Source organism: Phragmites australis, chromosome 6 (assembly GCF_958298935.1).
Source record: "Phragmites australis chromosome 6, lpPhrAust1.1, whole genome shotgun sequence".
Lineage (NCBI taxonomy): Eukaryota > Viridiplantae > Streptophyta > Magnoliopsida > Poales > Poaceae > Phragmites > Phragmites australis.
The window spans coordinates 6,066,904-6,092,852 of record NC_084926.1 but is presented as its reverse complement, the minus strand read 5'-3'; the positions used below and the strand labels follow the sequence as shown (position 1 = coordinate 6,092,852).

Genomic DNA, 25,949 nt, shown 5'->3' with positions numbered 1-25,949 from the left:
ATAACTGTTAGATGCATAAGTAAGCCTTAGACAATGTCATTAGCCCTAAAACAAACACCAATTTGATGCGGAAGCGTGAGCACATACCGGAGCCGGGAGAACCCATTCGGTTCTTGATCAATTGCTGCAATGGCGACGATCTTCGAGTCGATTCAGCGCTCTTTAGGATCGGGAAGAATTTTTTAAGGCGTTTGGGACCTCACGGGTTTTTCATATTAACCGAGAGGCGTCGGGAACCCTTTATATATTGCGCTGCTCGACTCGGGACCACAACCAAAAGTTGGTTGCGCCTCCGATCATGGCGCGTACGGAAATGCTGCTTTCTCGGTCTCGTTAGTTAGGATACGTTAGCCGAGATCAATTCCAACATTCTCCCCCTTGATCGTAAGGCTACCATCATAAGTTCACTCTTAATGAAATAATACACCAAGATTAAAGATTATAGCGGCTAATTAAATGCCACTGAAACCCAAAAACCCATAGCACACTATTTCATCTTGAAATGAAAAATCATTATTCCTAATGGGAGTCCTAATGGGAGTTGGTTTACATTATGGTCCTCTTATCCAGAATCACAGGCTTTCTAATAACCTTATGCCGGCAACATGATCACAAAAATATATGGGGTGGTAAGCCTTTAGTAAGCGGATCCGCAAGCATTGACTTAGTACTTATATGCTTGACACTTATTGTCTGATCCTGGATTCTATCTTTCACAACATGATACTTAATGTCGATGTGTTTGGCAGCACCACTCGACTTGTTGTTACTCGTATAGAAAACTGCGGGTTGATTATCGCAGTATAATGTAAGTGGTTTTGCAATGCTGTCGACCACTCTCAATCCCGGAATAAAGTTCTTTAGCCATACAGCCTGCCTGGTAGCCTCATAACATGCCACAAACTCTGCATCGTTGAAGATGCTGTAAGTGTCTGCTTGGAGCTTTTCCACGAGATAGCTCCTCCAGCAAGGGTGAAGATATAACCTGACGTGGATTTCTTAGTATCTACACACCCCGCAAAGTCTGCATCCGAATAACCAATGACTTCAAGGTTATCGGATTTTCTAAATATGAGCATGTAGTTCTTAGTGCCTTGCAAATAGTGAAGGACTTTCTTAACGGCTTTCCAGTGGTCCGGTCCTAGATTTGATTGATATTTGCCAAGCATCCCGGTCACGAAAGCTAAGTCGGGGTGTGTACAAACTTGAGCATACATAATGCTTCCGACAGCTGAAGCATAAGGAACCGTCTTCATTTGATCAATTTCATATTGGTTCCTTGGACATTGATATGTCCCAAACTTATCGCCCTTAACAATAGGAGCAGGCGTGGCAGAGCACTTATGCATATTGTATTTCTTTAGTACTCTGTCAATGTATGCCTTTTGAGACAAACCTAATGCTCATTTGGACCGATCTCGATGAATTTCAATGCCAAGAACATAAGAGGTTTCACCGAGATCCTTCATATCGAAATTAGAGGAAAGAAATCTCTTGGTCTCAAACAGCATATCCTTATCACTGCTGACCAATAAGATGTCATCCACATAAAGAACTAAGATGGTGAATTTTTCCCCTTTAAACTTTATATAAATGCAGTTATCAACTTTATTTTCTTTAAAGCCAAAATTTCTGATGACTTTGTCAAACTTGAGATACCACTGTCTAGACGCTTGTTTTAGACCATAAATTGATTTCTTAAGGCGACATCCCAAATGTTCGTTGTCTTTCATGACAAAACCTTATGGCTGAGTCATGTAAACATTTTCTTCCAAATAACCATTAAGGAATGCCGTTTTTACATCCATCTGATGCAGCTCTAAATCATAATGCGCTGTGAGCGCCATAATTATTCTGAAAGAATCTTTACTTGATACAGGAGAGAAAGTTTCATTATAATCGATTCCTTCTCTTTGCGAGAAGCCTTTAGCTACGAGCTTTACTTTGAATCTTTCGATGTTCCCATTAGAGTCATATTTTGTTTTGTAGACCCATTTACAGCCTACTGTTTTGGCTCCGTCAGGAATTTCTACTAGGTCCCACACATCATTATCGCTCATAAATTTTAATTTGTCATTCATGGCATTAAGCCACTCAGACGAATGCTTACTCATTATGGCTTCTTTATATGAGTTGGGATCTTCTGTTTTCCCTATGTCATTAACATCCTCATTCATATAAACAACATAATCGTTCGAGATGGCAGGTCTCCTGTCACGCTGTGATCTCCTGATCGGTTCATTATGCACTGCAGGATAAGGACTGGGTACTGCAGGGGACTGCTGAGACTCATCTTTAGGTATATCATTAGGAATTTTAGAGACCTCAACAGGGGGTGTAGTGACGTTAGTTTCTACTGAAGGTGCAACCACCTGAGGCATAGGGATGTGTGACTCTTGTATCAGCGGAGCAGGAACATAAACCCGTTTTTCTTCAAGATCAACTTCCCTTGCCTCCATATCCCCGTTTTCAAGAAACACAGCATGTCTTGTTTCTACGAACTTAGTGATCCTATCTGGACAGTAAAAACGATATCCCTTTGATCTTTCTGGATATCCGATAAAGTGACAACTAATTGTCTTAGGATCTAATTTCTCAATATGTGGATTAAAGACTTTATCTTCAGCTGCACAGCCCCACACGCGTAAATACTTTAAAGAGGGTTTTCTTCCAGTCCATAATTCATATGGTATTTTTGGAACTGATTTACTGGGAACCCGATTAAGAATGTGTGTGGCTGTCTTAAGTGCCTCCATCCACAGTCCAACTGGTAAACTAGAATAGTTGAGCATACTTCGCACCATGTCCATAAGCGTGCGATTACATCGCTCAGCTACCCCGTTTTGCTGAGGTTCACCAGGTGTAGAATATTGGGCTACTATGCCATTTTTCTGAAGGAATCTGGCAAAAGGACCAGGGATTTGCCCATATGTGGCATGCCTCCCATAATATTCGCCCCTGCGATCCGATCTCACTACTTTAATCTTTAGATTGTGCTGATTTTCTACTTCAGCCTTAAATATCTTAAATTTATCGAGAGATTCAGATCGATCTTTAATGGGGTAGATATAACCGTAACGGGAGAAGTCATCAGTGAAGGTAATGAAAGAATCAAAACCGTCAACTGATGTCACAGGAAAAGGACCACATATGTCCGTGTGAATTAATTCTAATAATCCTGTGCTTCGAGTGGCCCCTTTCTTTATTTGCTTAACGTATTTTCCTTTAATGCAATCTATGCAGTGGTCAGAATCGGAGAAGTCTAAGGGTTGGAGAATCTCTTCCTTAATGAGACGCTCCATTCTCCCCCTCGAAATGTGGCCTAAACGACAATACCACAGTTTCGAAGAAGTCTCATTAATTGTACTTCTCTTTCTCTTATGGCTTACATCATAGACATTCATCGTCACAGAGGATTCATTAAGAGGAAGCATATAAAGTTTGTCTTGTCGGATGGCAAGACCAATAACATCTGAATTAAATTTAAGAATGCATTTATTGTCTCCGAAATTACAATGAAAACCATCATCATCTAACATCGAAACTGAAATGAGATTCCTCCTCATAGAAGGAACATAAACTACATAATTTAATCTAAGAGTGAAGCCACTATTAAGAACTAATGGAAGGGATCCGATAGCTTCAACTTGAGCTTCCTTCCCATTGGTCACTCTAAGACTTCGCTCCCCCTTTCTTAATGTTCTCACGGTAAGGAATCCCTGTAAGGAGTTGGTAACGTGCACAGTGGCACCTGAGTCAATCCACCATGAATTGAGGGAAAAATCAACGTAAAGTGATTCATCAATGAATGTTATGAAATCATTACCCTTCTTTGCAAGCCACTTCAGGAAACCAACACAGTCCTTTTGGTAGTGGTCCTTCTTGTGGCAGAAGTGACATCCGTCATCTTTAGATTCTTGAGAGGCAGGAGCAGAAGGAGCAGATGCCTTGGGCGCCCTCTGTGTTGCCTTGTCGTGTTTAGCGACGAAATGCAACTTCTTCTTAGACTTGAAATCCCCTTGGAATTTTCTTTTATTCTTGGGGCTGCTTATTTGATTCACAAAATCTTTATTTTCAGCCCTCACCCTCTCTTCCTCTTGGACTCACATTGCGATCAAGTCGCTCATGCTCCACTTCTCTTTCTGAGTGTTGTAATTTATCTTAAAAGGAGTAAACTCAGGAGGGAGAGAGGTCATAATGAAGTGGACAAGGAAACCCTTAGAGATTTCCATATTCATGCCCTTGAGTTTGGCAGCCATATCTGTCATCATCATGATGTGTTCTCTTATGCCACCGGACCCATAATTATACTTAGTGTTGAGGAGCTTCTGAATCAGTGTACTGGCATAAACCTTGGAGATGCCTTTAAATTGCTCCTCCACAGATGCCAAGTACGTCTTAGCTTTTTCTGAGTTTGGGATTGCTCCCCTTATAGCATCTGATAATGAGTTCCTCATTATCATAAGAGACATGCAGTTGGACCGCTCCCATTTCTCAGAAAGTGAATCATAAGTTTTCTTTAATTCATCATAATTTTCCACGCCAATGGCGGGAGCTGTGGGAGCGTCAACCCTGAGTGCATAGTCCAGGTCCAAAACACCAAGGACAACAGTCACCTTAGCTTTCCAAGCAGAAAAATTATTGCCTGTAAGTTGCTCTATGCCGTCAATAGTGGCGGCAATAGAGGAAGCGTTAAGAGCTGGAGAGAAGAATTGGGCCAGATTAGTAAATTTATCATAAGGAAATAATTTGCACGAAAATAACCCTACGTTGGTTTGATTAAAATCATGCAAAAATAAAACTTCAATCCGGATCACCGTTGGGCAGAAAACAGAAAGGAATTTAAATAAACACATAAAGATGGCACATAATTACAGTCAACTTTGGTCAGAAAGTAATTATGAACCTATATAAATTGATCGTAAAATTCTCCGGAAATTTTTTCCCGTTGGTTCCAATTGAACCAGAGAATTAACAACAATATTTTATGCATTAGTCATCATTAATTTTGGGCTAATTTCATTAGATATTCCAGTGCATAAATGAAAAAACGTTAAAAAAACACTGGAAATTCCAAATAAATGGAAAAAGCCCAAAGCATTAAAGAAAACGGCCCAAAGTAGGCTTTTCGGCCCAGCTTGGCCCATCAGCACGGCCTGGCCCAGAGGCTTTCGCGTGCACGCGCCGGCCCGGCCGAGGGCACGGCCCAGCTACCGCGCCCGGCCCATGATTGCTTTCGCGTGTGCGCCGGCCCGAGCGAGGGCAGAGCCCAGCCATCGCGAACGGCCTATTCTGTCTTTGCGCGCGCGCCGGCCCGGAGCGTTTCAACCGTTCATCGAGATCGACGGCCAGCCGATGAAAATGCCCAGTATAAAAAGCTGTCGACCGAAACCCTAACCCTAAAAAAACATTCTCCTCCCGAAGAATCCGCCCGATCCGAGAGATTTTCGGCGACAGAAACACCGGCCCGGCTGAGAGAGAGACGACCAGATGAGCGCGCGGCGAGGGGAGGAGCCCCGTCCCGCGGAGGAGGCGAGGAAAAACCAGAAGAACCGCGCGCGCACGAGGAAGATCCCGCCGGAGGAGAGCTCCGACGAGCACGAACAGGGCACCGGAGCTGTAAGTCCCCCCCCCCTCCTTACTATTGCTCTGTGTTCTGAGAAAAGGGCTAAGGGTTCGGGATTTGGGGAAACTTGGGGTTTAGGGTTCGGATTTGAGGGGGGGGGGGGGGGAATTGGGGATTTCTTAGGGGTTTTCTTAATTTCCCCAATTCCCCTCCTTCTAATTGCTTTAGGGAGCATTATTTGCTTAATCCCGAGAAGGATCTCCCAAGAACGTGCCAACCCATGCCACACAAACACGTATATGTGTATAAACACGGCTAAATCATGACAAAATGACTCTAATCCGAGAGGGAAAACCCTAATTCATATTAATCCGAGTCTAATTGAGGCTAATTCATATAATTTAAGCTTTAAATAGAAGCAATCAAGGCCTAAACTTGCTTAATTGAGAATAACAGTGCTAAAACTTAATCAAAAAAGACCCTAATTAACATTAGCCGAACCTAATTGACATCAATTATACTTAGACATGATCATTCAGGACTAATTGGTCATCAATAAACATATTTAAGTCTAATAGGGGTCTGATTAGGGCTAAAGATGGCTCTGGTACCATTGTTAGATGCATAAGTAAGCCTTAGACAATGTCATTAGCCCTAAAACAAACACCAATTTGATGCGGAAGCGTGAGCACATACCGGAGCCGGGAGAACCCACTCGGTTCTTGATCAATTGCTGCAATGGCGACGATCTTCGAGTCGATTCAGCGCTCTTTAGGATCGGAAAGAATTTTTTAGGGCGTTTGGGACCTCACGGGTTTTTCATATTAACCGAGAGGCGCCGGGAACCCTTTATATATTGCGCTGCTCGACTCGGGACCGCAACCAAAAGTTGGTTGCGCCTCCGATCATGGCGCGTACGAAAATGCTGCTTTCTCGATCTCGTTAGTTAGGATACGTTAGCCGAGATCAATTCCAAAAATAACAAGGCCCAGCCCAATCATATCTTCGGCCTTTGCTCTTGCTATCTTGCTGATATGTAAGATCATCCCTAACTATATTCTCTTCATTTCGTTTCTTTCTCGATTCTCTTTTCTGTTTTCATTCTCTTTATTTTCTCTCATCTCTAACAGCTTCTCTTTGAGGGGAATCGCGAAGGAAAAGGAGAGAAAATCCCGTCTTGAAGGAAATGACCCTGAGAATCCTATCGTGAAGGGAAACCATTGGAGCGCTGAAGAGAACGAGAATCCCTTCACGATGAGAATCTTGCCCGCGAAGGAAAGCTGTTGGGCGTGGCCTAACGCTACTCTGAACAAACCCTAGCCGCCAGGCGGACAGGAGCGACTACACACCAGGATTTTATTTATTGTTTTTGAAACGGTAACTGCTCCCTAATGATAACCGAAAATACGTGTTTATTGTGATAACCGTTTGAAATTCAGCTAAAATTTGTGTAAAATTCATTTACTAAAATTTAAAATTGGGGCAAAAAATATCAGATTCTTCATTCGATCGAATCGGACCGGTTACCAAGCGATTTTCTCGATTTATCGAGTAATTTTCTCGAATTTTCCGTATTATCGGTAACCGCTCGATTTTCTCGATTTATCGAGTGGTTTTCTCGATTTTCAGTGAAGTTCAACAAAAAAACCTAAAAATTGGCTTAATCTTGTAAAATTAATAAATAATTCATCTGAGGTTCAAATCAAGTGGAACAATTTTTGTTGGTTTCTTTGTAACATGATCTACATGATAAAAGTATTTATACTCATAAAAAAGTTGAAAATTTTCTGTGACAAAAATGTATTTGTTAAACCAAGTTAAATGCATAGTTTACTCTTTGCTAATAAAAAATCATGAAATTAATTTTTTTAGTATTATTACATGATCCTATATGTTTTAAAAATACATGAACTCATGAATTAGTTACGTAACATGCATGATTGTGTAAATGTGTTGCGATTAGATTAATTCATAACTAACTCATCACACCTCCAAAATTAGTGAAACCACTTTTATTAGTTTATTTATACTATGATTTATGTAGGAAAAATAATAGTAGACATGGAAAAGTTAATTTTAGTGCTGTTTCTTAACATATTTACTTTATGCTTACGACCTTTGTAAAAATTATGGAGAAATTAATAAAACTCTAAATGAAGTGAAATGAATTTTAAAGATCCTCTTAATATATGTCCTACATAAGAAAAATATGTGTTTGCATGTTGAGCTTTTTCTTAACATAAGTTAATAACTGAGCCGCAAGTTTTATTTTATTTTTATTTTTTTCAAACTTACTCCCTATAGAATATGATGCAAACGACATTATTTTGAAATTTTTTTCACAGAAGTTCTTAGAATTGTCTCTAATTTTTTTAATTAAAATTCAGTTATCATTTGATTTTTAAAACCGAACCGAAACGATAAACTCGATAATCACGAATTTCGATCGGTTACTATCGATAAATTAAACACTGGTCATGCGGAAGAGAACGCGAACGAGAGAGTCCACATATTAAAGGCCTTAGGTCACTAGGCCAGGGCCTAATACGGCCCAGTTACGTACTTGTCCGTGAAAAGCTTGGAAACTTACGGAGACATCGATCCGGATTGTACTTTCATGGATCAATCGATCTGGATCGTACAAAGGATAGTGTACAGGTCTCTATCGATTGGCTTAGTGCCCGACAGTAAGTGTCTAACGCAAATTTAGAAAAATGTTCACGGAAAGCCATCGGTAGTTAGGAACAAGGCATTGCAACTCAAGAGTCAGTTTATGTAGTAGATACAATTAAAACTTTATCGATGCTTGAATCCAATAACAAGAAACAATAGCATTGGAAGTTGCCCCTAGATAGATCGACCAATAGCAACTAGCAGCATCCGTCACCATCGTTAGCCTAGCTAAGTTAGCGCCAGGCCTTGTTCGCCGGCGGCGGCGACGGCGACGGCGGGTAGCAGTAGGTGCACTGGCACCCAAGCGGCGGAACGCACACGCCGACGCCGTTGTAGTACCGGGAGGCGCAGCCCGCCTTGCACGACTCTGGTTCGCAGTCCCCCTGCGGGTCGACGATCCTCCTGCAGGCGGCGCCGGGCGGCGCCTCGCCACCGGACGCCGTGGCCTCCCTGGCCGCGGCCGAGAATCCCGAGGACAGCACTAGAGCAGCGAGGGTCAAGAGCGTCGCGGGGCCGGCGGCCGCCATCGTCTTCTGTGTGCTGTAACAGGTTGGTGATTTGGCGTGGTCGGTTACGGACGGTGTTTCTTGGATATTTGCAGTCGATTTATAGCCTGGCCGGTGCGTATCGACGGTATGTTAAACTGAGTGTGTGCTGGACAAGCAACTGCTAAATAAACGGAATGAGGTGCAGCGAATTTAATCATACCAACACTGCATGGGCTATCCATGGCATTGGCATGTACGGCTGCTAAATCAGCGCAGGTCGACGCTCAAAACGCGCGCGGCGGAGGAAACGTACCAAAATTGCACGGAGCTATACAAGGCAGTGGAGTCATGCATTTACGTCAGATCATGTAGCGGAGAGGATACCGGCTAAAAATAATCATACTAGACTGGATATCATGTATTTATAGTTTAGATCTAATTCATAGTGTGAGATATGATATAAATTATTATAAAATATATTTTAATATACAGAGAAAATAATATATGAAAAAAAATTACCATATGTCACGCTATGAATTTAAATATACCATAAATGCATGAGACCAGATCTCACGAAAAGCCATTTCATCAGAACTGGGCCTGGTCCAGGGCCAGGGCCAGATCGTGTTTTTGGGCTGCATTGTCTTCAAATCGGCCCGTTAGCCAGACACATCTCGTGCTCGCTGCTCACACGCGCCGTTCGCTCGCTAGGCCACGCCCGTCTCGTTTCCGTCCGTCCGTCTCCGTCCGCTCGGCGGCGCCGGGCGTCGGGTACAAAACAACCCAACTTGACCCACCGATTTTAAAGCACGAAAAGGGTGGAGGGGAGGAAAAGAGAAGCGCAGCGACCAGCGAGGCGAGCGGTCTCTCTTCGCTTTAGCGATGGCGGACGATTCCCTCGCCCACCACCTGCTCCTCCCCCTCGCCGGCGGCTGCTCCGACGTTGACGGCGATGACCACGCCTCCGCCGCCACCGTCGCCTTCCCTTCCTTCTGGCCTCCCTTCCCCTCCCTCTCTTCGGACTCCGACTCCGACGGACCCGGCTTCGTGCCTCCGCGCATGGACCGCCCCCGGGAGACCGCTGCTTCGGCGTTCTTCGGCCTCGGGTTCCACGACGGGGATGACGACGACTGGGCGCCGCCGGAGGAGGAGGGGGAGGTGGGGTTGCCGCTATGCTGGGACTGCTTGCAGCTGGAGCAGCACGACGACGATCACCACCAAAGGTGGGACGAGGGCGTTACCGACGCCGACGAGTGGGAGCAGGTCGCCGGCAGGGAGGAGGAGGAGGCGGCCGCGGCTGCTGAAGCCTCGGCGGTGCGAAGCCTGGAGTGGGAGGTGCTCCTGGCCGCGAACAGCCTGGGGAGCCTCGTGGTCGACGACGGCGACGATGACGACGACCTCGACGGGGGCATCGAGACGTACTTCGTCGACGACTCCGACGACCTGCTGTTCGGACAGCTCGATGCGGAGGCGGACCACGAGCCGCCGTGCAAGAGCGGGCGCCCGGCCGCGAAGGCCGCCGTGGAGGGCCTCCCGACGGTGGTGGTCGCGGAGGCCGACGCCGCCCGCGGCGACGCGCAGTGCGCGGTGTGCAAGGACGGCGTCGAGGCCGGGGAGCGCGCCAGGAGGCTGCCGTGTGCGCACCTGTACCACGACGGCTGCATCCTGCCGTGGCTCGCCATCCGCAACACGTGCCCGCTCTGCCGCCACGAGTTGCCCACCGATGACCCCGAGTACGAGAAGTGGAAGGCGAGGCTGGCAGCCAGCGGTGGCGATGCAGACCTCCGTGGCACGGCGACAGGTATGATGGCTTCATCAGGTTTCCTTGGTGAATGGATAGGTGAAGGAGGAGCAGACTAATTTGCTTCGACAATTAGGTGGTGTGTTGTGTTAATACTTCTGCAAATTGCTGCAAATTCCTTTTTGATAAGGTGGGGGAGGGATCAAATCAATGTTAATTGGTGGGTGACTGGGTGTGGTGGTGATTTTCATATAGAGTGATGAGAGTACGGTGCATTTTAATTTGATAATGGTGTATAATGTTGTGAGTGTTTGAGGTTGCTGTTCGTTGTTCTTTAGAGCGGAGCAAACAGAGGAGAAAAACCATGTGTCATTTCTGTTTAGGAGACCACCCTAAAATATAGTAGTACGTATCTAGTCACCCTCATAAGTCATTATTCAGAACACAGTATTATTTGCACAATTGCACTCTCTGACCTGTCTTTATTCAGAATGTCTAGGCAATACAAGTATTCCTGTTACAAGTAATTCTAATTCGTTCATAAGTCGATTATATGGCATAACTGTGTTGGAGATTAAGGTGATCAAATGAATGCGAGGAATTTGAAAGATATTTGGGAAAGAGGCAAACTAGAAATGTATTTTAACTCATCTAATTTTTCAGTCTTCACAATAAATGATTGGTACTTAGCATAGCTTAATTGAATGAGACCACTCCATAGTTCTGGTGTGCTGACCTTGGAGTTATGATGAGTTTAGATCCTGTTTAGCAGAGCTTAAGCTCCAAAATTCATATATGATTTAGAGTTTGTAGAATAAAATAATGTGGTTTAAATATCTATTTTCAATCCAAAATAAGAATAAGATATCTAAAACAAAGATCTTCAATCTGTCTATAGCTTCAAATCCAAGAATTTTTGAAGTTAGGGATGACCAGTTCAAAAAATTCTTAGAGCTGAAGCTCTGCCAGACAAGCCATTAGTTATTCCCAAAGTCAATTACCTTTTTGCAGTTGAAGGTAAGATATGCTCACAGAGCAAGGGTTACATTTTGAAGGTAAGATATGAAGCTAGGGATGCATGCATCCTTTGCTTTAAGCACTACTGCTGTTGCTTAACGAGCAATTTATGCAGTTACTTTATATACCACGAATCATCAATAAACTTGAGCTGCAATATGTGATTTGGTACATTGATTGAACTTGTGATTTGCATCAAAATTAAGCAAACTATCATTCACACATTACCTAGAACATAAGTTCTAATACAATCCAATTACATTGGATTTATTTGGTTGATGATATCTATATCATCTTGTATAACTAATCTTAATTTCACATACTCCTTAGCATTTGCGACATGCAGCATTTCTTCATCCGTATAAAATCTGCTCTTCATAGTGCCTTTCACCTCTGAAAAAGGATGTTCTCGATGAGGTACCTCATCATCCTCATAAAGGGTTACTCCACTGTTATTTAAATTTTCAAGGGATGGATCCATAATTTACGCTGTCGTAATGCTTGGCACAATGGCACCAAATGACTAAATCCTAACACGAATGAAGAATGGCAGAGCAGAGCGAGTTGCAGAGTAAAGATAATGCAGCCACAGCCTCTCTTTTTTAATGCTTGCTTCATATCTCTTGAAGGAGAAAGTACAGTATATCCCAGTTTCTAGTTTCCGTTTCAGTGGATCCCAACAGATTACATCTGTGTCTGTGCAATAAAGAGTTCAGGCAACCTTCAAGGAGTTGCCGTAGTTTTCTTCCAAATGGTCTCACGGTACGATGGATGATACTATCTTGGAATCACAGCTATGTAAAGGTGGCTTGTGGATGCAACCAGCACAAAGTTTTTTCCGTAGCTTCGAAGCAGGGGTTTTCAGCACATGGCGGCCGGCCAGCCGTAGCCGTTGCGCCGAAAATGAAAGCGAGGTACGATACGAAGGGAGGAATGGATGCCAACCCAAGGACCCATGCATCTCTTCTCAGACTTCGCTTATTTCCTACTACAATTTTATCAACGTGGGGCTGTGCGACTTGCGAAACTGATCATTCGTTCGATCGACACTATAATTGTTGATGTTGAGCACACATGCCCACAACGAAGATAGATAGGATTGATGATATGCACCTGTGCGCTTTCTTTCTTTTCGTTTCTGATTCGTCGATCGATTATTTGGGTACCAGCACGGCAGCCCGATGCGTTTGTTCAGAAATCGTGCTCGTCGTCGTCGTGTTCGCTTGCGCGATCAGGCATGGTAGCATGGTAGTAGGCACGTCGAGCCGTCGAGCGTCGTTGTTGCTGGGAGCCGTGAACATGTGACTTGTTTTGATCAGATTTTTTTTCGTCCCTTTGCGTGTGTTGCAGTGTCTTTTTTGGACCGGCCCCCTTACCCGGGGCCTTCTTTGAGGCCAGACACGGCGTGTGACACCCGGAGATCAAACCTAGGTGGGCTCAGCCGCTACCTACTGCTTTGCCAATCGAGCTCCGTGCTCCTTCGCGGTCCTGGTTGCAGTGTGTGTTGCAGTGTTTTAGTTGGTGTGTCGATATGCGGTCCCAGAGTTCAGCCCTATCAAAGATGCGTAGCTCCTCGTTGTATGCGGTGCTCTTCTGTTTTTCTAGATGACATGGCGCTCAATTCAGAGAGAAGGGAAGCTCAATACCCTTCGTAATTGAAAGTTGAAACAGAACATGTCAAAAAAGAAAAGCTGAAGCGAAAATAAAAGGTTCATACGAATGTAGTAGGCCCAAACTTGGACTTTACGGACCCAAGCCCAGGTTGTAGTAGGCTACCTGCTAGTGGGCTCAAAAGCTGCATTCCTCGATCTCTCATGAGTTATGATACAATCCCTCGAAAACGAAAATTGTGTGATGCTAGATGACATTTCACGTAATCACGTTTTAAAACCTTCTTCCACTAAAAAAAAAACGATTTGCAAACTTTGCACTTCTATTAAACTATTTTATTCTAAAAAGGAGTTCATGTCTTGCAATCTATGGGTAGCGATAGAAGAAACTTCCTATCTTCACCTGATCATCCCCCCCCCCCCCCCTAAAAAAAAATTCAATCTGCGAACTTTGCACTTCTATGAAACTATTTCGTATAAAAAAAGGAGTTCATGCCGTACAACCTCTAGCTAGTGATAGAAGACACTTCCTGTCCACGCAACGACACAACAGTAAAGTCGATCCGAAAGGATGATTGGAGAAACTTTCGAGCTCGACAAAGATTTAACAATTCCTGGTGCCCTCCCTTTCTTTCCTGTAAAAAAAGGAAGAGAAATAGTTCCCGCTTTGTGCCCACAATTTGAACATAAATCCAGACTAGTTTACGATCTGGCAAACAGAGGGCAACAATCATCATCGATCCGTCCACAAGTATATAATCGACGAGATTTAGGACCACTAGCACGAAAAGAACGAGCAAGCAAAATGCATTCGCGAAAAGCTTGTTTGTAGTTTATTTTAGTGACATGAGCTCAAGACGGGCACAAAGTGTTGCCGTGCCGACGGCAAATTCGCGGCGAAACGAGGAAGGCCGACGGCGTTGATTATCTCCACGCATGGCCACCGGACCACCGCTGCTGTGTAGTGAGAGACACGTACATGCATCTGACTAGCACGCGCGAACGCCAGTTTATCACTGCAGAGTCTGTACCCCATCGCCGTCGGTGCATGCAGCATGCATGTGTTCGCTGCCCACAGGCGGGTCGAAGCGAATTAGCCAGGTTCCGCGCAGCGCCGATGCCGTTCCTGTTGGATCTCCCAAAAGCTACGCGCGACCGCGTCTGCCGAACCAGGCTCCCGAACGGATAGGGATGGACGAACATGCAGACGCGCGGCGGTGGAAAGTCTCGCCCAGCATCGCCCACTCTCGCGGGACCGGCGCACGGGAGCGCGAGGCGCCGCGACAGCGAGAGCAAGAGAAACGGTCGTGCGTGCGTGCGAGCGAGACAAGGGAGGCGGAAAGCGACGCGGGGGAGGAGAGGAGAGGAGAGGAGAGGAGAGGAGCTCGACACCGCACCGCCGGGCACGCGCGCGACACCTGAAAGCGGCGGGCAATACGATCATCGCAGCCCGATCGACGTCGACGGGCGCCCGCGCGCCTGCGCGCCCGCCCACTCTTGTCGCGGTTAAGAAAAGTCGAAGCGGCAGGTGGTCGCGAGCTGGGGACGAGAAACGACGACAGGGGATTCCAGGGGAGATCCTCGCCTTTCTTATCCGCAATTGATCCTCGGCTTTTGGGCGGCGCGGCTCGGCGATGCGTGAGTGCACGGCTGTCCGCGTCGCCTTTAGGTTCAACCCGCATTAGCGTGATGATTAACAGATGATAATGGTGTACTGCTAGTTGCTTAGCGAAGCAAAGCAACGCTGGTTTAGAATTATTCCGTTCGTGGTGTTTTAAAATTTATGCCACTATAAATATAAATTTATGCTATTATAAATATTATGGTTTTAAAATATGATACTATACTTCCGGTATTTAAAAAAAAAGACATTACAAATCTAATAAAATTATATTATATTTTAGAAAAATTGTAATAGCATGGATCTAATTCCAAAAGATTTGTAATAGCAATTCTTAGTTTCGTTCGTGTCACTTAAATTGGTCGTTCCTTTTCTTTTTCTTTTTTTTGTCTGTCCTGGTGCTTAGTCACAACTCACAGAGCCAGGTACATGAGAACGGGAGGGAAAGAAAAAAAAAGAGAGTTCGGATGAACTATTATCAGAGCCAGGTTTCGATCCTGGGACCTGTGGGTTATGGGCCCACCACGCTTCCGCTGCGCCACTCTGATTCTGGTGATAATTCATGCCTATTATACTAATAAATTTTTTTCTCTTGTCGCACAACTGCGTCAACACGTAGGAAACATGCACAGCACTCAGGTTCATCAAGTAGAACTCTTGTAGTTGGTTTCTTATCTTTCATCAATATCGTCTTCGTTTCATCCCAGCCTGAGGGTGTGATCATAACCTTGTCGGACAGGATACGGGAACCGCGAGCGCATACGTACGCATACCCCGATACCCATCCAGGTGCAGGCAGCGACGCCACATCGATTCTTTTATCCGAGGCGCGTGGCGGAAGTGGGACAAACAGCGAGTGGCACGCGCGCGGGGTGGCAGGAAATGGGCACGCACCAGCAAGGGCACGACACGCGGCGGGGGGTGGGGCCCGCCACGCCGGCCGTGCCCATCCGTGGCCGGCAAGACCGGGCCGGCGACCCGACCCCGGCGTCGATTCGGTCGTGCGCGCGCCCCCGTCTCCCCCCAGCTTTCGCCCACCGGTGCGGCGGTGCGCGTAGTCCTCGAGAGCTCTACGGGTGGGGTGTTGACCCGGCCTGCCGGCTCGGCTCGGCGCCACTGATCGACTGAGTTGATCGCGCCACGGATTGTCTCTCCGCGGCGAATGCAGGCGAACGTACAGCACGGCTAGGCTATCTAGCTTTCCGTCTAATTTGCAGTGGTAGTATGCATGGTGGGTGCGATTTGGACGCTGACAACTTTTGATTCTGAGGGTGGGCTGTCTCAACGTCTTTGCTTTATTTCGTCTCATCGCAACGCTTTGGCGATTTGCTGTCTGTGTAACTTGAGCCTTCTTTTGTCCAGGCTGTCCGGATATGAAATGGATTACTAACCTGTCTATAGTCGTAGGAGCATACACGTGCCAGACACGAAATCGGCTGGATGCAGTAGTTTTTTTTTTTTTACTCCTCCGTATTTTGACTTGAAAAAGTCTTCGATGGTGTATTTTGATAATCAATTTCTCTTCCAGCATTTATACAAAATTACTTCCAGCATTTATACAAAATTACTTCCAGCATTCATCCCGCATAACATACATGTATATCCGTAGTCAATATCTAAATCATATAGTGGTACAAAGATGATTTCAGGTGCACTAGTTTTTTTTTAACGAAAAAAGAAGCGTGCCCTATTAATTTCTTGCATGCGCATCATTAATACGTGGACTTTGTACGAGAGTACGTGACCGTGCTGCATTACCCAACCCAGGCGGCTTTTAGAACGGCACTCGGTGCGCAGACATCACCCTAAGGCTCCATCTAGCGCCACCACAAACTTTCTCTAAAGGATTTTTTTTTCGTAGGCGCGTACCGTCTAGGCGTCTACAACTTCCTACATATCTTCCCAAATTAGGTAACCACGGGTCCAGCGTCTTCCAAAGAGCTAGACACACGCAGCGTCTCCTGTTTTCTTCCAGGACAATGAGAGCTTCGACGGCGATACGACGTGTGATCGGGCGATCCAACGGCTGATAGATTCTGTGTCCGGGTCGGTGGATTTACGGGCAGGATTGCTGCAGCTGATGGGAGTTGCCGGACACGAATCTCCCCGTCGTATACGAAAAGAAAGAAACCAATCTTCGTGTAGGCCAACGGGTCTCTGATTTCTACATGGCTTTCTCAGTGGCATTATTGATCACGGTAGATCAGTGGCATTATTGATCATGGCTTTCCCACTGCCAGACAGCCAGAGTTGTTCTTCAGTAGATCAGTAAACCAGGCCCAATCCAGTCAAAATCGTCACCCCAACTTCAATATACTCGGGTCGACCAGACGACCATGTCGTGCCATTAACCAGCTGCAGCAATTGGCTTTCCAGATTGTGATATCATATAGAGTTGGACTGGAAGAATTGACAAAGGGATGTATCGATAACAAAGCGAAGATAGCAAGGGTTTGTTACCTTTTACTTACCTCATGCTTGTTGACGGCATGACAGGAGTGATCTTTATGTTACCTGGTTACAGTCTCTATCTTTGACAAGTCTGTTATCACCGGAGAGGTGAACCATTCGTGAAAGCAAAGGAAACCTAGTAAAAACAAACGGTCATCTTCTTTGCCTTTGATCATGGCAATCTTTTGAGAGTTTCCCCCCTTATTCTTGTGATCAAGATCCAAAGAGAGAACGGGATAAGATTTCCCTGTCCTCCAAAGACGACGGCCTCCTAGCTCTAGGCCATTGAAAGATTCCAGAATGAAGTAGATTGCCCTAGGTGCGAAATGATTTTAACTGGCACCTGGAATCCCAAATTGAATCCAATTGAACATGACCTCTCCCGTAACCCCCGGAGCCTTAATTTCCAGCCATTCTCCTTCAATCCAGTTGACGAATAATCATCAAGACTTTCTGTATCCTGCAAAAGCAACACTGCAAATTTCCAGCCAATAGCTGAGTGCAGGATTTCTGTCAATGGCATACTGAATGATGATGTCAACCTTCACGAATGATGAGTAGCTTGACAATGATCTACTGACTGCTGCACCTCTTATTTACACTGACATAATGCAAGGCCATATTCAGAACTCTTATAGCTGAGTGCTACAATACAGTTGCACCTGAGCACAATAACATATCTTAACTATGTTGCCAAGCAATTCGAGGTTCCGAAGTGCCACATGTATTGTAGCAACGAAATCAGCACATGTAAGATTAACTCATAGGAATTCAATCACTATTCCTAGACCACATGTCATTTGATCCTGAGGTCCTCAGCAGCAAGTATACACACCAATAAGAAAAGGAGCCATGATGTTAGATAATAAACAGACAGGAGAGCAGGATTATTGTGAAAAATTCAGGCTACCTATAAATAGCCAAACTGCTGTTTTATAAAATCCTAAACATGGAATGGCACATAACATTTATTGTGAAAGAGTACCATAATCACTGAAAACTAAAGAATCTAGGAGAGCTGTATGTTTTAAAAGCTAAAATCCTGGCACTATAAATGTTATGTGCCATTCCACGTTTAGGATTTTCGATAAAACAACAGTTTGGCTATTTATTAGTAGCCTGAATTTTTCTTAAGAGTAAGTCACGATTTATAGCCATTGGATTTGTATGGAGAATGATGTGTTGGCTGACTAGTTGTAGATCCAATACACGAGAAATGTGACTTATGCTTAAGAAAAAAACGAGTCACGAATAGACACTCCCATAAAATAAGCATAACAGATCAAGACAGTTAAGATTGCACTTTCCGAAACTAAGCTCCTGAATACCTGACAAAACCACTGTTTATTCCAAGGAAAGAACATCGCACTGCAAGCTATCAGAATTCTTAGTTTATTGTAGAAGGGGTCGGAATCCCTACACGAACTATTCATGAGCTCCATCAAAAAAATAAATAAATGAGGTCTTACTAAAAATTAATTTTGAAAAGGTTTACGATAAAGTCAAGTGACATTTTCTCCTATAGAACCTCTGGATGAGAGATTTCTCATCAAAATAGTGTTCATGGGTGGAACAGTTCATTACTGGTAGTGTAGTAATTAAAGTAAATGATTCAACCGGATGGTACTTCCAAACCAAAAAGAATTTACGACAGGGTGATCCTCTTTCCCCGATTTTATTTAACATAGTCACGGATATGCTAGCAAATCTGATCGAGAGAGCGAAAAACGTTGGTCAAATAAATAGGATAGTACCTCACCTAGTTCAGGAGGGTCTATCTATTCTATAATATGCAGACGATGCAATTCTCTTCGTGGAACATGACTTGGAAAAGGCCAAAAACTTGAAACTTTTGTTATGCACTTTTGAGCAGTTATCTGGTTTGAAAATCAATTTTTAAAGAGCTAATTGTTCTATTTTGGCGAGACTCTTGATTATGCGAACCAGTATGAGAAATTATTCGGATGTGCTAAGGGAAAGCTTCCTCTTCGCTATTAGGAATTCCAATATATTATCGCAAACTTCGAAATTCGGATCGAAAATGTGTAGAGAAAAGATTTGAAAAGAGGCTGAGTAGATGGATGGGCAAGTACTTATCAACGGGAGGTAGACTTATCATTCTCAGATAAGTCCTCAGTAACCTGCCAACTTATATGATATCTTTTTTCTTGATTACATGTGGAATACTTAGAAGACTAGACTACTTTCGTTCTAGATTCTACTGGTAAAATGATAGTCAAAAAAGAAGTATCGCCTGATGAAATAGAGTACCCTGTGCCAACCTAAAGATTAGAGTGGTTTAGGGATGCAAGACCTCGATGTGCAAAATAACTCTCTAATATGTAAATGGTTATATAGGTTAATGACCGAATAAGGAGTCTGGAAGAATCTTATTAGAAACAAATATTTGGGATCGAAACCCTTATCACAACTAAGTTGTAAGGCTGATGATTCTCATTTTTGGCAGGATTGATGAAGATGAAGCGATATTTTTTTCGCTTTGGTACCTTCAACGTTAAAGATGGATCACAAATCAGATTTTGGAAAGATATATGATTAGTAAATTCGCCTTTGAGCAATTAATATCCTTGCTTATATAACATAGCCTGAAACAAACATAACACAATTGCCAATGGTCCTTAATCCCACCCGCCAGATATATCTTTCTGGCGGGAATTGATCGAACCAAAGTTGATAGAGTGGAACAAATTGCTCCCTCGCCTAATCAACATCAATCTCATCCAAGAGCCAGATGAATTTAAGTGGAACTAGAACAAAATTGGAAAGTTTACGGTTAATACGCTTTACATGGCACTCATAAATAATGATGAACCAAAATAAACAAGAAATTTTGGAAACTAAAGATTCTATTAAAAATAAAAAATTTCATTTAGTACCTTTGTAAAGTTATCCTTCTAACTCAGGATAACCTAATCAAAAGGCAATAAAAATGAAATCAGAAATATTGTTTTTATCAAAAAAAAAAAAACAAGAGCCATTTTACGAGATTTGCATGATTCATAATCCAAGTAACTTCTAATCTTTACCTACCAAGAAATATTCCAAATATGCTTGGCAACTAGCTAAGTGGGATTAGTAGTCAATGGAAAGCAAAATAATAGTAGCGATGGTTGCTTTTTGTTGATCGTTATGGCTATGCAGAAATAATGTGGTTTTTAATAAGAAGAAAATTAATTCTCTTTTATAGGTTATTTATACATGTATGTAGTTGCTCCGTACAAGGATAATGTTGCAACGGTAGGAGCACCAATATATGATGACGGCGACATATACTTTTTTGGAGCGGGCGGTCAAAGGAGATTTTTATCCAGTTTAGATGATAATCTAAACTTTGGATTGATGCATCTACGTAGACCGCCAGTCGACTCTTCTGTTCATTCTTTTTGGTTTTAGTCTTCTTTTTCTTTTTCTTTTAAGCTATGTACATCCGAGCAGTTAGAAGTGGACTCTTATTTATTTGTATTAAATTGATGTAACGATGATAGCCAATAAAACTCCTTTTATCGAAAAAAAGATTCTTAATTTATAAAACTCAATTAAATAATAAAAACTAAGAAACAACTGGAACTGTGCAATATTAATGTGCGGCAGCATGCTAGCTAGTGGATATGGTTTTTTTCTTCAGAAGTGCACGTTCTTTTTATCCAAGCAAAATGCCACTGGGGGCCACAGCAGTGGGCAGAAGACACTGAAATATATTCCCATTGCATGAGCTCTACCAGAAACTGTTAGCAGCTGTTGCAGAATAAAACACCATCCAAACATTCCTCGGATTGACGCTGTCCTTATCGTTCCACCATACTGTTTTCCTTCAGGAAAAAATCATTGAAATCCAAGGCCAGAAGTAGATCATGAATGCGCAAATACAACCCTCTCTTTGAAAAATAAAAAGTTGATCATGTATGATACTCAGTGTAGTAGCTGATCCATGATACAGTATTGCTCTTTCAAGCCATACACCTTTAACTTTACAGTCCATTTCCCTTCCATAATTCTTCACAAATGCCTGTCACTGTTAGCCAACCATCATCCCTTTAAATGGCTAGAGCACCTGGTGCTAGTGATGTTATTCAGGGCCCTGCATCTCATGGCCCTTTGTTTGATCGCAAATGGACAGTCTCGATGGAGGCACTTTTGGAAGCATGCTGGGCCAGTACATTTAGAAAAGCTGGCACAACAATAAAAATACATGATGTCCATCAAGACATTTGGTAATCTCGGTCTCATCATCTCATGTACATGTTCAAGTTCTGCTGTTGTCCCTGGCTTCTGTACATCCAAGCAGCACAAAAAGGCAATTGCAATGTTGCAGATGTGGGTCCTGTGCATTTCCGTAATCCTTGCACACTATAAATCCACCCCAGTGCCCTCTTGTTTTCTTTCACAAGCCACTCTTCCCTCCATTTCATAGCTCGAGTAAACATGCACCCTGCTGAGATTGCTAGTGTTCAATACTTATCTCCTGCAAGTGCAGCCTCTTTCAAACCTCATTACCATGTAGCTACAAATGACTTCCTCTTCCAGTATAACAACCTTCTGGTGCCTCACCCTGCATCCTACCAAGATGTTGCCCACCTGGTTCATGAAGCAAGTTTCCCAGTTGGCAATAGATCCAATTCAGACGAATCAGACGACTATCAGCGCAGCCTTGCAGAAGAGCGCAGGAAGAGAAGGATGATATCCAATAGGGAGTCTGCACGACGATCACGTATGAGAAAGCAGAAGCAGTTGAGTGAGCTCTGGGCTCAGGTTGTCCACCTCCGCACCACCAACCGTCAACTCCTTGATCAGCTGAACCATGTCATAAGAGATTGTGATCGTGTTCTCCATGAAAACTCCCAGCTGAGAGATGAACAAACCAAGTTGCAGAAGCAGCTTGAGAAGCGCCCTGTAGAGACCACAGAGAGTAGCGACATGTGTCCTGACTCTTGAACTATCCAGGATTACAAGTACTAGATGCGATGATATGAGGCTTAAATTAAGAGGTTTCCTTCATTTTATACTATGGCTTTCATTTTTCTATGTTTGCTCTATGTTGGATATCAATATTAGTATGTAGCAGTCAAGTGGTGATGGATAAGTTATCCAGTTTCCCTCGTCATATTCTGTTAGATATCACAAAAGTAAGGATAAAGTAATACGGAACTTGACAAAATTATTCCTCAGAGAAAAGTAATGCAAGAAAGTTATTATATGACACAATAGTTAGCTATAACTGACCGATAAGCCACTCAATTCCATAAATGAGGTACGCGATTAGACAGGGACTAAATAAATTCATGAAAACTGGAACCACATTCAATAACTTACGGGAAAATGCATTAGTCAAGAATCTACGTATGACCATTAGAAAATGAAGAATATAAGAATAAGAGAACTTTTTATGACGATCTTAGTTTCTTACCAAGAGTTGATCACATAGGGTGGTCAAATATGGAAACTGTATAAAGCAGAATCAGTGCAGTAAGAATGTGTTGCTGATCTATAAGCCAGGAGGGGCTGCTGATGCCTTTGGCGAACAGAGACGTCGGCTACCGCTTATCCATATATGCGGATGATGTCGCCCTCTTCATTCAACCAACGCCCCAAGACATATCCGTCACAAAGGCCATCCTTCAGTGCTTTGGGGACGTGTCCCGGCTGCAAACCAATATGATCAAGAGCTCCTTGGTTCCAATCCAATGTCTTGACAGTGACCTAGATCTTATTCGCTCGGAGTTGACGTGCTCGGTCACTTCCTTCCCATGCAAATACTTGGGCTTTCCGCTGTCAATATGCAAGCTTTGTAAGGCGGATTTGCAACCACTACTCGACAAATTGGATGATTTGTTGCCGGGATGGAAGGCTGGGCTCTTGAACACGGCAGGGAGATCCATTCTCGTCCGTGCGGTGCTCACGACAGTGCCGATCTACACGCTCCTGGCGCTTGATGTGCCCAAGTGGGTTCTCAAGGCCATGATAAGCGTCGGAGGGCTTTTCTCTGGAAAGGTCGGAAAGAAGTGCAAGGTGGTCACTACGCGGTGGTCTATAGCCGAGTTTGTCGGCCATTGGAGCTTGGTGGCCTGGGCCTTCATAATTTGGAGCTGCTAGGTTGGTCCCTTTGGATCCGGTGGCTCTGGCTGCAAAAAAACGCAGTCGGATAGGCCATGGGCGCAGTTTGATATTGCTGTCCACGCTAATGCCCGAGCGCTCTTTGAGTTGTCAACGGTGACCGTGGTAGAAGATGGTAGATCGACCTTGTTTTTGTCCGATCGCTGGCTCTTCGGGAGATCCTTGAAGGATTTGGCTTCGGCTCTGATCCCTTTGGTGGCGAGAAGGGTGGTGTGTAGACGTACTGTCTTCGAGGCCTTGCAGGATCATGCCTGGGTGCATGATATCGGTGGCGCCTTGGCCGCGCCGGCGCTACAGGACTACCTGCAGTTGTGGGAAGCCCTGCAGGGGGTTGTTCTGCAGGTCAAACGCCCGGATCAACCCCAGTGGACTTCTTGTTTGTTGGTCACCTTCTCATCACGCTCGGCATACTGTTGGTTCTTCACGGGCGTCGTTTCCTTCGAGCCTTACAGGAGGATTTGGAAGACTTGGGCACCTCTGCGTGCGAAGTACTTCATCTGGCTGGCCACCCTTAATAGGTGTTGGACGGCAGACCGGCTAGCGTGTCGTGGGCTCCAACACCCCCATAGCTGCCTTCTCTGCGATCAGGCGGATGAGAACATGCAACACTTACTGATGGAGTGTGTGTTCGCGAGGAAGGCCTGGTTCACAGCCCTACGTCGTGTTAGTCTACGAACCTGGCTCCGGGAGGACTCGATAACGACTTTCACAGCTGGTGGCAGTGGGCTTCGCGCAGAGCCTCCAAGGAGTGCCGCAAGGGGCTCAACTCCCTTGTGATCCTTATGGCATGGATGATTTGGAAACTTCATAACTGATGTGTCTTCGAGGGTAATAGGCCTAGCATTAGTTCCCTGGTACGGGACATCTTTGATGAGGCCAGGTTTTGGGGTTGGGTTGGAGCGGTAGGATTGCGTCTCTTGGTGGGTTGATTGTCTCCTTCTTCCCGTCACGTGGTCGTAAACCTCTCGGCGCGAATGTAACCTAAAACTAAGCCAGCCGTCCGTCGGCACGGCTTTGTATTCAAACCCTCTTTTTTAATATAATGACGTGCAGCTGTCGGAGGGTGAACTTCTCAAGCGGGGATCCGGAGGGACCCCCTTTGAGATTCGGCCGGAGGGATGATTCTGAATCCTCTTCGTAGGTGAAATAAATGGGAGTAATGAGATGCAGGTGGAGGTGGAATGATCGGATGCAGGAAGTAGTAAATGCTCAGGGGATTTTTAGACAAGTTCGGGTCGCACTGAGCGTAACACCCTACTCCTGTGTGTATGCTATAAATGCTCTGAGAATGTCTCTCTGAGTATCTACTGGGTTACAAGAATATTTGTCTAGTCTAGAGCTTCGCACTCCTTGTTCTTCGGCTGATCCCAAACTGGTCTCGGTCTCAGCTTGGCTCCGCCTTGAACTTAGCTCGTATTGAACTTCGTTCGTCCTTAACATCCTCCGTTCTCTTTCTCCGGGGAGCCCGCTCGGCTTATATATCCGCTGGGGCGGTAGCGTGCCTAGAAAGGATGACGCGAGTTTTGAGGCGCCATAAATGAAAAGCAACCATCATGGGCTGCTACGTGAAGTGACGGGGAGTTGAAAACGCGTCCCCGTCCAGTCTTGTTCGTCATCATACCGTTTTTCAACGGGCGCCGTGAGGAGGGCCCACCGGGCAGCCACCGAGCAGCCCGACGTGCCCGCCCGGTCAGAGCAAGTCTGACACAGCAGGGTGGCAGGTGAGGCGCCTCGAGCTCTGCGACGTTATCCCGAAGCGCGCCGGATGACGCGCGATGGGACCTGTGTATTAAATGTCCCCACACCTCCCTGTCAGGCTGTGGCAGGGACTGACAGCAAGCGTGAGGGGGGGCAGTTGGAAGTGATAGGCCATGCGCCCTCTTAAATGCAGCATCGGGCCTCTCACTAGTTGACACCTCACCGCTGGGCCTTTGTGGGGGTCACTGGCGAAGGACTTCTCAGACCCTCGGGGAACCAAGTGCTCGGGGGCCACTACTCGCTGCCTCGAGCACCCTCTCCCGGATATGCCCTTTCTGGGTCCTCGAGGAACCGAGTGCTCAGGGGCCACTGTTCATGGCCCCGAACACTCTCTCCCGGAACTGACTGTTCGGGTCCTCGGGGAACCGAGTGCTCGGGGGGCCACTGTTCACGGCCCTGAGCACTCTCCCAGAACTGACTTCCCTTGGATCCTCGGGGGACTCGATGCTTGGGGGCCACTGCTCGCAGCCCCGAACACTCTCTTCCCAATACTGACTTCTCTTGGGTCGTCGAGGGACTTGGATGGTCGAGGGCCACTGTTCATGGTCCCGAATACCTTCTCCCGAAACTTGATCTTCTCGTACCTCAGGGAGATAACCCCCGCAGGAGGACACCACGTAGCACTCTGCTGTCTAGCCTCGGGAGGTTCTTGTGTCACCGACAACAGCTCTCCTGTGTGCTCGAGAAAAAAGAATGTGTTGCTAAAAGCAACACTACAAAGCAGTAATCGGCACAAGTTAGATGCATGTTCATATGCAATGCTCAAGTCCAGATAAAGCTTTCGTTCTGTTACTCGCAATAGCTGATAGTGGAGCATTCTAATAAAAGGAAAAGAAAGAGGACGTCAAAGCCCTAAGTGCAAATTGAGTTACCTATCTTCCTCAATACAATT

General features: G+C 45.0%; 2 protein-coding genes across 2 annotated transcripts; both read left to right on the top strand.

Annotated features, from left to right (window-relative positions):
* The first annotated feature begins 9,507 nt into the window (after positions 1 to 9,507).
* Positions 9,508 to 10,787, top strand: LOC133921325 (E3 ubiquitin-protein ligase CIP8-like). The gene has a single exon (XM_062366141.1). It carries the CDS (start codon positions 9,610 to 9,612, stop codon positions 10,585 to 10,587), a length of 978 nt encoding a protein of 325 aa, XP_062222125.1. The 5' UTR covers positions 9,508 to 9,609; the 3' UTR covers positions 10,588 to 10,787.
* A 10,758-nt stretch (positions 10,788 to 21,545) lies between these two features.
* LOC133920391 (basic leucine zipper 43-like) lies at positions 21,546 to 22,325 on the top strand. Its single transcript, XM_062365013.1, has one exon. It carries the CDS (start codon positions 21,611 to 21,613, stop codon positions 22,118 to 22,120), a length of 510 nt encoding a protein of 169 aa, XP_062220997.1. The 5' UTR covers positions 21,546 to 21,610; the 3' UTR covers positions 22,121 to 22,325.
* Positions 22,326 to 25,949: the final 3,624 nt, after the last annotated feature.

Bases quoted from the DNA above. Each gene is read 5' to 3' on its own strand.
- LOC133921325 (XM_062366141.1), top strand. From the start codon at position 9,610: ATGGCGGACGATTCCCTCGCCCACCACCTGCTCCTCCCCCTCGCCGGC.
- LOC133920391 (XM_062365013.1), top strand. From the start codon at position 21,611: ATGCACCCTGCTGAGATTGCTAGTGTTCAATACTTATCTCCTGCAAGT.